The 13,717-nt window shown below is 33.0% G+C and overlaps 1 protein-coding gene across 2 annotated transcripts in view; it reads right to left on the bottom strand.

Moving 5' to 3' along the window:
- Positions 1-13,717, bottom strand: part of LOC123709018 (zinc finger protein Gfi-1b) — a 48,163-nt gene that overhangs the window by 18,656 nt on the left and 15,790 nt on the right. Inside the window, exons 2-4 of one of the 2 annotated variants that reach the window (XM_045660094.1) lie at positions 12,241-12,363; positions 3,002-3,647; positions 2,494-2,675 (exon numbers count right to left, since the gene is read on the bottom strand). In XM_045660094.1, the coding sequence (XP_045516050.1) occupies positions 2,494-2,675; positions 3,002-3,647; positions 12,241-12,363 (951 nt within the window). The remainder of the gene's footprint in view (positions 1-2,493; positions 2,676-3,001; positions 3,648-12,240; positions 12,364-13,717) is intronic. The other variant, XM_045660095.1, reaches the window with a different exon arrangement.

Raw genomic sequence — 13,717 nt, 5'->3', positions numbered from 1 at the left:
GTTACATCTTGACGTTGACTAATCGTTCGTTTAATTTAGCGAGCAATTATAAAATTTTCACGATAAATTGTTAGGGAGGCATTAATCAAGAAGTTGGGACACTAATTAAAATGCCGTTCGCAACTATGTTGATATTGTTAATAATTTATCCGGTAGAGGGATGATCAGGTGTGGCTTAACCCTAACTTTGCCTGTTAACAGTTTCTGATATTTATATCACTATCAAGGAACTTTAACTATAATCATTATTAAAAATACATAATTAAAATTATATTATACATAAAACACTATTGTATCTCCAATAGTTACGCTTAAGCTGTTGATAAAGTACTACGACGTAGAGATGCTACGAACTAATACGCTCTACGTAGTTACTTTAATTATATAGATGTTTCGTTATAGCATAGTAAATTGTCTACGTTCAAATATTTCACGTATCTACGAATACTATGTCAAATGAAAAAGAAAAACATACATACTAAACTATGCATATAAAACAACCCTTACAGTATTTTGTCCCTATCATTCCATATTGTATTATCTTTCCTCTTTGTCTAACACGCCAGGAGCAGTGAAATGGTGAATCTATGCGTCTGAATCACGAGCCCTCCCTTATCTTAAATGAACTGAGTAGAGGTAGGTACTTTAGAAGATAGAGGACTGCTTTATGTAAGGGGATTCTGTTTCTATAAATTTGTTGAAAGCGAAAATCGATATTGGGTACATAAGTACCGAGTTCTAACCTTTAAAGGATGTAAAATGTAATGTTTTTAGTGTATGTGGCTAAACAATTAAAAAAATATTTATATCATCTGAGGGATAACGGCTATTGCTAGATACAAATATGGTCATAACATTCAGCTGGACCCATTTCAGTTTTATTTTTATATTGTATGTCCATAATTATAATAATAATAAAAAAATCTGTGCGTGTACTAATATACACACGTAAGAAGTGAAATTTCTTTATGACCTTATTTTTCGGTAAATGATCTACTATATGCAACTTTACAGAAATTGGTGAAATAAAGTTAAATTAGATAAAGGCAAAAGGGAAAAAGGATAATTTTATATTCAAAGACATGAATACAAATAATACAATTATTTCATTTTACGTTACTACTACTAAGATTATTACAGAATACCATTAATTGTAATAGAATTGTTACTATCATTGTTATCGTTATTATAATATTTTTTTAACGATAACGGCTTCGAATCTTTCGAATCAACCGTGGTAGGGACAAGAAAAGATGGCGAGTAACAGAAAAATGTGACGCATAACCGATACATAAGTTTCAAGTCAACTATCTTATAAATTTCCTAGCAATGCCTTAAGTCCTTTTTTCATCGCATATAATACATAGGTTAACCCTATTATTACTGCGTGTATCAGAGTTGCCCCGTTCACCGCAAACGTCTCGACTCACCCCGTCTACGAATATAAAACACCCTTGCTCATCTTAGGTGTTAATGTACATTAATTATGTGGCGAGGGATCTTAAGATGTTTTGACAGACTCCAACGAGAATTACACTCTAAATGGACCTCTTAAAGGAGTTTGTTTTGAATTATTGTGGTCTTATTTGAATTATATCTTGAATAATCGGTCTATTTTGTCGTCCTTTGTGCCTTAATTATGCATTGTTTCCATTATTACGTGTGGTATTAGGATGTTTTGACATCCATTTTAATGCTGTATTTTAGGATAAAAGCTTTTATAAACGTAACCTTAAAAGAAAACATTAATTATACAGAATGACCAAAAAGTCGTGGATCAACCGCAACTTGGTGTTAGATGGAGTCTTCAATTGTTGATTTTAACTATCATATTAGAGCAGATTTAGCTTAGTGGTATAAGCAACTCTGAAGGTTGTGCGTTCGAATCACGGCACACGAACGTAGTTTTCTTTCTATGCGCGCAATTAACTTACTAAGGTGAAGGGAAGTGAAACATCAGGAAAACCGGAATTTCTTAAGAAAGCAAAAATCTGTATATGTCAGGCATAGACTGATGACCTACAGTTGTAATCTCCGGCCAAGACCTATGTAGGGTTTTAGCGCCACTGTTTTGGTATTTGTAACTATTATATAAATGCGCAGTAGCCTAAAATATTGTTTATATCTGAGGTAGAAATTAAGGAGCGCATTCCCTGCCCCCTTAAATTGCAGTGGTATGTAGGTTCCTCACTAGACTCTTTTCTATTCAGAGACTAGCTGTTCAATAAACTACCTTGAGTAGTTCCTACAAGGCCCTTTTAGAGAGGCTCCGAGGTGGCTCCGGCGTTCTATCGGGGCTTAAGCGGCTCGTAATGAAGTTTATCTTGCAAAAAGTGTTTATAACGATACGTGAATCACCCATGGACAAAAAATAATTAATTACCAACAGAAGGATAATAATTGCTTAAATATTATTTTGGGTTAACATTGACCGTACAGCTAAGTTTTCCTTCTCAATAATAATTCGGCATAAATTATTAATTTAAACCTTACCTGTATGAATATAGGTGTGCTTTTTCATGTCGGACTTTTGATGAAACCTCTTGCCGCAGTACTGGCATGGATAAGGTCGCGTATCAGAGTGGATGAGTAGGTGTGTCGATAGGGTACTTGATCGTTTGAAGGTTTTCCCACATTGCTTGCATTCGAAGACTTTTTCTACACTGTGGACAGCCCTGAAATTTATTGTTATTTTAGAAGAACTTATTACAGAACAACTTACTAACTTTTGTTATTATTTCTTATTGAATTGCAAAAAAATTATAAACTGCTCAACGGCAACGTAACTTCTTCGTAACCAAATATGAAAAATGGTTAATTAAAAACATAAACGCAAATCATTTATAGTATTTTTGATATCAATTTAAAAAAATTGAAATACTAATTATAAATAAAATTGGGCTAGAATATCAAACTGACTTCTTAATGACGTTCTCAATCTGATATATAATGAATATTGTAACAACATTGCAATTATTATGAATTAAACTTAAATACACACCTGTGTTGGCTAAGACTGATTTCGTGTCCAAATGTCTTACTGCACAGCTCACATGCAAACGGTCGTTTTCCATTATGTGATCTTCGCGCATGAACTTCCAATCCATGTGGTGTACTGAACATCTTTTCACACTTAACACACGAATACACGTCTCCAATTGGCAAGGGTCTGGATAAGGGGCTTGGGTTTCCTAATACTGCAGCGCGAAGTCGCAATAACTCAGGACCAGCTGCTTGAACAGCATGGAGGTATAGATTGCTGTATCCCCCCCATCCAGGGAGGCTAAGACTTCCTGCATCTCTTAGAAACTCCGCAAACGGTAGGGGTGGATATAAAAAAGGTCTATGTGGTTGAGTTCTTGGTGCGTCTGGTCTGAGAAGTGCGCTTACGGAAAATGCCTCTGATCTTTTTATAGTCGGGGATGAGTCAGGCGGTCGTCTCGGTGATGATGGCGGGGAATCCACTTCTAGTTCAGGAGACGTTGACCGGACTGATCGAGGGGATGGAGGGGATGGTGCCCAACATGGACTACCGCACTGGGATGACGGTGATATATCTTCCGGTCGCGTTTCATTGTTATGTGATTCACTATCTTCTTCATCTGTCCGTTCGCCTACCAGACGATTTATTCCAAATTTGATTTCATCTGAAATACCATATACGAATTGAATGATAATATGCGATCACATTTTTAGCATATGAATTAAATAAACTAGCTTTCAAAAAGATACTTGAAATAAACACAACTCGTTGTTTAGAGTACTCCATTCAAAAGGGCAATGCTATTGTTTGTTTAAGATCACAAAGGACAGCCCCTAGCGCCAGTGAAAACGCACAGGTGCTACACTTGTCGCTGGATGAAATGAGCCATATCATGTCGTAGCAGCAAATTGACTTTCATCTCCTACCCCTCGCCCAACCCCAGTAATTAACACGTCGGGTCGGAAAGACCCCAATCTTTTTTTACAATTCACTAATCCGCGGGCGCGAGGAGGCAGTTTGGTTCGCTTTGTTTAGTTTTCATTGTGCTCTATATTACTTTAACTGTGACGGATTTTAATCGATCACAGATGTAAGTATTATTTTAATTTAATTTTGATAAATGTCGGTACTTTTAATTATTACACCTAGTTAGTTGAATTATATTCGCAAAGTATAACGCTTGGAAAGAGAATTCTTAAAATAAATATTTATCCGTTCAATTATCATCAATTTTCTTCTAAACCTAAGTTTAAAAAAAGAAAGTTTTGAAGTATTGAGAGACAAATATTACTAACTAAAATCACCTATGAATTGCGATAGTCTAACTTTAATTTTGTAATAAATAATCGAAACATCATCAAGAAACCATCAGCTCAAACTCACGCTGTCCAAAACAAACATCCATCTCGAGATGAGACAAGTTACACTAATGAAGAGCTACCCCTATATCGGAAACGCAGCAGCTGTTGGCATTCGGTGCGGAACCAATTCGGTGCGATCGGCAAACTTCGTGAGCCCTCGGTCATTTCACGCCCGGGTCTTTCTGAACAATACTCAGCGTTTAGGGGTTGCCTCGGTACACTTGTTTGTTTGTCCCCCACGCGACACAGTTTTATTGCCCCACAGTATTTATTACATATTAATGGTTATTTGGGTTCATTGTTCCGCCTCGACAGTATGCTTGAATTCATGGCTTTGCGAAATATAGAATGCAACCCCATACAGGGTAATTTAAAGACTGGCATTATCGTCGTATTGTGCTCTTTGTGATAAGATAATTTAGGTTATTTGAACTTTGATTATGGACTGAAATGTAAGTATTATTTAATTTATATCTAAACAGAGTTATGGACTTTAATTCGTGCAAACAAAAGAGAATCTCGTATATTATTAATGAAACAATGTTATGCTTTTTATTAGAAATAGTTTAGATTATATAAAGATCAGACATTACTTTTTCAAATGGCGCATTATCATTAGTTCCGTCGTATTTGTGGTACTAATGCAATTTTAATTGTAAGGTGTGGTTGGCGTTGCATTCTGATTGCTATTTTTCCAAGAGCTTTTAATTAATCGAAAAAAGTGTTTTTGTTTAGCACATATAAATTACTAATAAAAAAAGCATTAATTTGCTGTTCTTCTTTTTTATGTACTTGCCTGAACTTTAGTAGACTTTTTTTTAATATTTTGCAAATAAACAACACGCTATTAGTAATAATTTAGAATTCTTAATGTAAAATAATTTGTAATCTGCCCAATAGTTTTAGGGTTTATACGATACGTTTATTAATACAAACTTTTCCTCTATCATCGGCCCATATATATTGTAATAAGCTTCAAGATAAGAAATATTACAACGGACAGAAGCCACAGTTATTTTTGGCTCTTGAGAAATTATAAATCACAACAAAGTACGTACTCTTAAGAATTTATTTATTTATTGAAGTTGACCACATCACACATCATACTATATCTACGATATATGTTACAAGCTATTTTATCTTAAATATAGGCCAATTTCGGTAAACATAAATATTACGAAAATAAAAATACATATACAAGAAATTATACAAAAAAATCTTAGCCATTTTTGTAAGCAAAAAAAAATTACCAGCAAAACAGCTGATTAGTTTTGAAATAGGCATTTAACAATGCTTTCTTTATTCATTTAACAATTTATCAGCCCACTACCGAATATATCCAGCTCCGAACATAACGGATTAAACAGTACCTATGTACTGTTTAATCCGTTATGTTTATCCCTATAACCGAAAATCTCCTAGTTTGGTTTAAATTCGTAGGAGTGACGTTTTGTAAGAGAAGAGGTTACGATAATTATAAATAATTATTGAAAACGTTTACTTCACAGAATCATGTTACAATTATGTTTATGTCACATATTACCAAAGAAATGTCAATTAATAAACAATTTGTAGATCATTCATCGCAGAGTTTACAAAAGATATGCTCAGTCATGCTACAGTCGTTTATCAAGATTAGAGATCGTCATAAAACATTTAATAATGATCCCAATAATATGGGGCCGTAATTACGTTTTAAATAAAATTGTTTATGTAACGTATATGTTTTTTCATATATATATATATGTGCATGGGTATATGATAATTCATACACACACTTTAAATTAAACCCGTTCCACCGTCTAACGTTCCACAACAGAGTGGTTTTTGAGATACTTCTTATAGCGCACCACGGCAATTAGTCTCAAAACATGTTATAGAACCAATTGACATTACAGGTTACCAAGCCGTTACGACTTAGGGGGCTTCAAGAGGAGGGTGTACCACTACCTTAAAAGTCGGCAACGTACTTGAAAACGGTGTTGCGTTCATGGGCCGTAAGCACTTTCCTTAAAGTGCCTGTTTGTGAGCCTCGTGTTCCCGAAAAAGGCTAGGCTGAAAAAAGGCTGTTAAGTGTGCCTATATATTATTTTAGTGAAAGAATTTCTGTTTAATATAGATTTTGATTATGTATAGGTACTACAAACAAACAGAACTTTCATCTTTATTTCGAATATATGAGATTAACATTATATATTCTGTATTAATTATTACTCTACTATTTATCTAGTATTAATATAAACATAAAATGTCTAAATATTTTTTATATAATATTTCACATTCTATCTGTCAATATCCTATCAATAGGCCTATCTATCAAGGGGGGACTATGATTTTATTAACCTCAAAAATATTAGCTTAATTTTAAATTGAGTAATAATCATTAAATTGAATTATTAAAAATTGCTAAAAATGCGATAAAACCGTACAAAATACGTATAAATCAAATGTTATCATTCGTGTTTAATATCTTTTATCAAATGTAATAATGTTTTAAGCCCCACTTATCGGCTGGGATTAACCAAATCTTGGATTGTAAATGTCCAAATTAATCGGTATATGTGTGTGTTATCTGTACACAACACGTATTACATACCAAATAACTGGTACATTCAGACTCATACTTAATTTGTCTTCAAAAACTACGTTATTAAAAGCGGTCCGGAAATATAATTTTTTTTTTAATACCGCTCAAATCTCCTTCCACATGCGTTGCGGCAAAAAGATTTGATTCAAGAAAAAAAAAATGTTTATTGGTCATTAAACAGGTATTACTTAGTTACATTTTCTAGATCTTACGAATTATCGCGAGTAACCGCACAGATAAAAATATTGGCTTTGGTTTACGTAAGCTATTCGTAGTCAGCAAGAGCTTCGTCATCTTTTGAACCAGATATTTACAAAACTATCTATCTATAAAATCTATATCTCTGAATTACTCCTAAGCGCTAACAAACAACCGTGCCCTCTTTTACTAGGGATTATATAGTCATTCGCGGACATATTTTTTATTGCCTGATACGGTACCCTAAAAATCATAAACTTTATCGTAAGCCATTAGATTTCTCATCCTAATCCATCCAGTAGGGATTAATCAAAGTTTTGAAGGTCTCAATGATTATTTGTATCCATTTTATATCTAGTGCCATATAACGAATATTTTGAAATTCCGCACTAACATGGATTTCAAAATGACCACAATGAATCGAATATAATCAAGACTGTAAGTCTCACAATACATAAGACGTAATAGCCTAAAGCTATATTTGCTAAAATTCGGTACTTTGGGTATTACGGATATATTAATATATGGATTTTTTTTGCGGTCTAAATTAACGAACTAATTCCGATTTTAATTAAAAACCGTTGGGTAGATTTATATACTACATGTAATTTCTTGTGTCAGTATTCCAAAAAACACGTGCTATAGTTAGTCATTGGCGTCTATAAAATATACTCTGGATGTACCAGATATGGTATTGTTAAAAGTAATATCCATAAATGTATTTATCAACAGCATACAATACGCGGATGACAACTTGGAGAAACTGATTGCGGTTAGCAACACAGAAAGCTAGAGATCACGTGGCTGTTCACCAACCAGATGGACCAATCAAGTGAAAGACTCATCCTAGAAATTATACACAGTACAGAAACCGGATGCTTTCTTGCTGACTATAACGCTAAGACATGAGCTGCCGATTAGAGTGAGACAGAGATATATGAGCTAGAAAATTTTAACTAATTTAAAAATGAGATACTGGGTTCGTAAAATATGCTCTATTTGGTATATTGTCATTATTTATTATTACTATACAGAATATACATTTATTAAAATCTCTTATTGAATATTTTGTGTGTTTTATTTCCATTTTTATGATAGGATTATGCATTTGATGTGCATTTCGTCACAACCTTCACTTTGTCAATCAGTTTGATAAGGTTATATCTTATGGCGGCGAGATCACATACTTTCGAATTTCACAGTCCACACAGCACGTCATTGATAACAATAATAAATCCTTAAATCTTATGAGAGGGGCTTACTGATTTGATAGCTAAGAACCTTGGGAATTTTATAGTTCCAAATTGTTGCAAAAATTTTTTATAACACACTTGTTGCTAATTGCGTTACTAAAACAATTTGGTTTTTTTGTGACAGTAAGAACATTAATTCAAAAACGTGCACCTTGGCAAGAGGTCGCATTCGTTGGTAGGTTTTTACATTTGTAACTCTATTTAATTGTTGCCAATCATTTCTTATTGTTTGGACGTGTACTCGATTAAAAGAATTCATCAAAAGTTGTAAAAATTGCCAGAATTCACTTTACGCCTATTTATTTGTACGATTATAAACATACATACAGGCATACAGACTTCAAACAATTCAACTTAATTTAATTATCTGAAATTCGAAAGTAAATTTCGTTAGTAGTCTTTGCAATAGAGTTTATTTTCAAGTTTGTATCTGTAGGTATATAATTAAGATATTTTTAGAATACATTTTGCGTATTACTTATGAGGGATAGTTGTCTTTTCAAAACGCTTGCAATTTGAATGTAAAATTAGAAAATTACTATTTTTAATAACAATAAATCATTTATTTGCATGAAAATGGTACATTTCGACAGATCAATTATAAAATTCCGTACAATAAGTATAAAAATAGGCATGCAGATGTCATATTATTTTCATTAAGTCATCATAATCATAAGTGACCTAAGCTATTAATAATTAATGTTTATCAAACTTACGGTACAAAATAAAGACATCTTGCCTTTAAAAATTTAATCACCTGTACTTTAAACGCAACACGGCAGTGATCCATAAGTTCTTGGAAGATTTATTAAATAGTTTGATAGAATAATTTTCGGAATACATCGCGATGTAACATGCAGCCACCCACTGCCGTGTTGTATCCCTTAGGCAAGTTTTATGAAAGGTATTAAACATCTTTGATTCTTTATAACTGCTTCAAAGATATATAAACTTGCTACTGTTATAATACTGAGTTTATAAAAAAATGTTCCACACCTTACAAGAGGTCCAACACCCATAATAGCCCTAATACATTTTTTCTGAGTAATAAAAACTTTGTTTACATCTACCGACATTATGATAACAAAATAATAGACACATGACTAGTGACTAGTGACTACGTCGAACATGATATACCCATTCCATAGTACCATTATCTCGTCGGCGTCTTTAAACGCCCCGATTTCTCTTCCAATGTTTCCACGAATTATTTGCTGAAACAATAGCACGATTCACGTATGCGACATTTACAAGGCTTCATTCACATTTAAGTGTCGAGCGATAACGAACTCTATTCTAACGACACAAGGTTCAGTGTTACTGTGTAAATAAATTCGTCTTGTAAGTGTGATGTTTGTAAACATTGACGAAATGCTAGCGGCATCTTTGAGATTAAATTGAGCTTTAATAATTGTCAGCCAACGTATGCTTAGATTTGTGGTTATGACCCACGTAATGAGGTTTTGTTAATGAGTTTAGATTTAACTCTTGTACCTGTGATGACGCATTTTTCATATTCTGCTTTCACAATTAAGACCTCAAGTGATTGTTTTCAAATACAATCACACTGTTCAGTTCTTTGAAGAAACAGTGAAACAAAAAAGCACGCTTAATATAAGAAACATTGTTATTTTGACACAAAATTACGTGACAAATAAAACAATTGAATTTTAAGTTAATAAATATGGATATCGCATGTTTCGCAGTAAGCACGCTCCTCGATCAATCAAAGTGTTCTCGATGTCAATATTTGTTCAGTGGTCACGACGGTGCCCTGTTTGTCCTATTATTCACATTTGTTTGACCATGTCTCAGTTAGCCCTACGTAAGTTCGCGTGACTTTGCGCTATGACTATTGAATTGAAATGATCACAACACGTGAGTTCAAACTTAAACTCGAAATAACTTTATTCATATAACTGACACTAATGAACGTCAACAGTTTTTAACAGTAAGAAGTTACGAGGGCCCAGGTTTCTATACATAAAAATATTACATAAAGTATATATTTGTCTTCGCGAATATAATAAAATAATCCCTACTTATTCAGACCTTGATATTCGGTAGTGGGCTGATCAAAACAAAAAAGTTATTAAGCCCCTATCGGGAACCTAAGCCGGATTGTTTGCCGAATTAATATTATAATTATTACTAATAATAACTAGTAATTTAGTAAAAACTAAAGTTTGTAGTTGAATGTGTAATATGTTTAAAGTATTTTTATTTTTTTGTAAAATTTATGTTCACCGTAATTGTTATGTATTCGTATTTTAGAAAAGATTAACTAACACTGTTGAAAAGTCATTATATATGCTGTAGTATACTTTAATAAATAAATAAAAGAAGTCCAAATACAAAAGATTCTTGTAGATCTTACGATTGTCGTAATTTTTCTTTTATAATACGCGATGATTGGAATTATTCAGTTTAATATAAACACGAAAAAAGTAGCACCTTATTACGTAAATAGTGTGAAGTACATAATAATTGAGATAGACGATGACAACTTATATTGTAATATCATAAACATATTAAATATCAGTTATATTAATAGACTTAATTATACATGAAATCTGTTACTTTCATCATAAAAGCCATCTTCCGAAACTACAACGAGATTCACTCGTCAAAGTTATTTATTGATGTTCACTTAGCATGTTGTTTTTCAGTGACTTGATGACGAAATAAAGTAATTGACAGGGATTAGTTATCAAATACATATTCAATATCGCATCTACGGTGCGGACGAGGCTCACGAGGGACAGATTTTTATTATTTCTCAGAATGTACAACCATACTTTTCAAACATTGCCTTATCTTGTAACTAATGTTTGCTTACAAGGGTACACATGTCCAATTCGGATTTACAACATGATACAGTGGACGGACAACAGAAAAAAAAACTAAATTTTTTAAACAAAGAAAATTGTATCATTTCAAGGTTATTATATATATATTAGAAATGTTAACTTGACCAAGTATAATGCTTAATGGTCACTCTTCTAATAAAATCAAATTTAACTCAGCTCAAAAACGTTATAATATAAAACATTAAAATTAAATATAAGTTATCAATGTTTAGCAATTTTTTTTATAAGTAGTATACAGAATACCATGTATTTTTTTCTGCCTTATGTTGTTTTAAAATGCTGACTATACCTTATCAGTGATATCGAAATTCGTGTTCGATACATGAATTACAAGTCTCATAACACGTAACGTTTGAACTGATAGGTTGATATGGCTTTGTCGTTGCCGCCGGCAAATCAGAGCCATAAAACAAACGTTAATTTCGCTAAGCGATAACGGTGTCCGCCGATAAGATAATGTCAGCCCGAAATCTGAAGCCGTGGGATTTGCTTGATGTTATTGGAATTCGTGACGTGATAGGTTTATTAAAAATCGACGGTTCTCGATTGATGTTGAAAAAACCATAAACTACAGGGGTTTAACCTTGGTGCCTGAAGGGTACAGAAAAAATGTAATTCCTAATAAACTTAGAATTTAATACAAACATAACAACAAACTGAGAATACATAATAAAACATATATGTTAAATTTATGGAGAACAGGTTGGCTTAAAAAACCTTTTAACCCTTTGCAATTTTTGGGTGTTGTTTTCAAATTTGATTAATTATACATTAACTACTGGTAGATACTCTAAAATTGTCATAATCATCATCAATTTTATCATGTTGATCTTGGTTCAATTGACGGTACAATAAACAAGATTGGAAAGCGCAGAAGACAGATCTGATACTGTCTTGGATCCATCCATCATCCCCATATTAGCATGTATTTTGGAGTAAAAATGCCCTACGAGTTTTAAGCCATTTTAACTTAACAATGTTACCTTACCTCTACTGTTGTAAGTGTCCATATTCTGGGGAGGTGGTGTCAATCTCCCATCTGGACGTGTGCTGGATGCACCCCACAGTGAATTGCAGATGCCATTCCTTAGAGCCTCACTTGCTGATACACCTGTAAAACAATTTATTTATCACATTGTATTGTTTTATCTCTAATCTAATTCAAATCTACTAAGCCATTTGCGTCCGCGAGAATAAAACCCAGAACTGTACGAAGAAGTTTATCTCGATTTTTTGCCAAATGCCACTTTTGCACAGGCATTATTTATTATTAGTGTTTATAAAATACTAGCGCCTTATGATGACCTTATAAGCAGTTTAGATTACTGATTCAAGGATACATTGCAGTGTCAGTGCCATTTCACGGCCGCGTCATCAAAATCTCAATTGCTTTATCAACGAGTGTCAGGAGTTGATTTGCTCGATTGCCCCTGCGCATGAGGGCTTGACATTTGCTTTCTTTCAACATAAACTCATTCATATTGACAAATCACTTGCGCCCAGCATGTATCATTTAGGTTATGGTTTTAATTTTGATTCAGGTTTTGTTAATAAAATGAAATCTCACGAACATTGGTAATATGTACATCCAAGTATTATCTGTAAAATACAGGCTCTTGCTGTGAAAATGAACCATGTAGGTAAGATCTCTCATAATCATTTACTATATAAACCGATATTAAATGATTGCCGCCGATAATCCAAACGCCTTTTAATTATACCTTGTCCCACATATTATAGTTTTTGTATCTGTCAGTATTAAATTTTGTTATCTACATTTAAGCTAAGTATTGATAGGACACTAGGACATACGCCCTGAAGACAAAAATATGCCGAAGAACTTCGTAAAATACAACGTTTCTAATCAACAGCTGTTTACGAAATCTCCTGGAAGATTATAATCTTACGTAAGATACAATTTAATGGAATAAGTATTACATAGATATTTTGATACTTACGATACCTAAAAGTTTAAAAAATCCTTCATGTCACATTAAAAAAAGACTCTTCACCTGCCAGGCTATCCGAGTAATCAGCTTCTACAGTTTGAAAAGACAATTAATTGACTTTAATTGTCTTTGACGTGTAAAGCAGTGGAAGACACAATAGTGTTAATCGATACCAAAATTACCAAAATTAAGATAATAAATTGTATAAAGAATAGAAATGCTTTTCACTAATTAATCAAACTTGTAACGGTGTCTCAACAGACTTGATTGCATCAAAAGCAAGGTATTACACGCAATTAAATTATAAATTTTATCATAACATTTGTAACAGTGATTACCTAAATGTATGATAAAGTTTTTATCTTTTATAGAAACATTCATCAAAAACTAGTACGTTTGATAGGAAGGGCGAGGCAAATATTTGTTTTATGTTACAATTTAAACTGAACATCACAATTATATAAAGTAATATATGAGGATGCTTACGAAGTGTTACAATAAACTTTTGCACTATGC

The sequence above is a fragment of the Pieris brassicae genome, chromosome 4 (genome assembly GCF_905147105.1).
Source record: "Pieris brassicae chromosome 4, ilPieBrab1.1, whole genome shotgun sequence".
NCBI lineage: Eukaryota > Metazoa > Arthropoda > Insecta > Lepidoptera > Pieridae > Pieris > Pieris brassicae.
The sequence above is the reverse complement of the archived record's forward strand: the minus strand, read 5'-3'. Positions and strand labels throughout refer to the sequence as shown.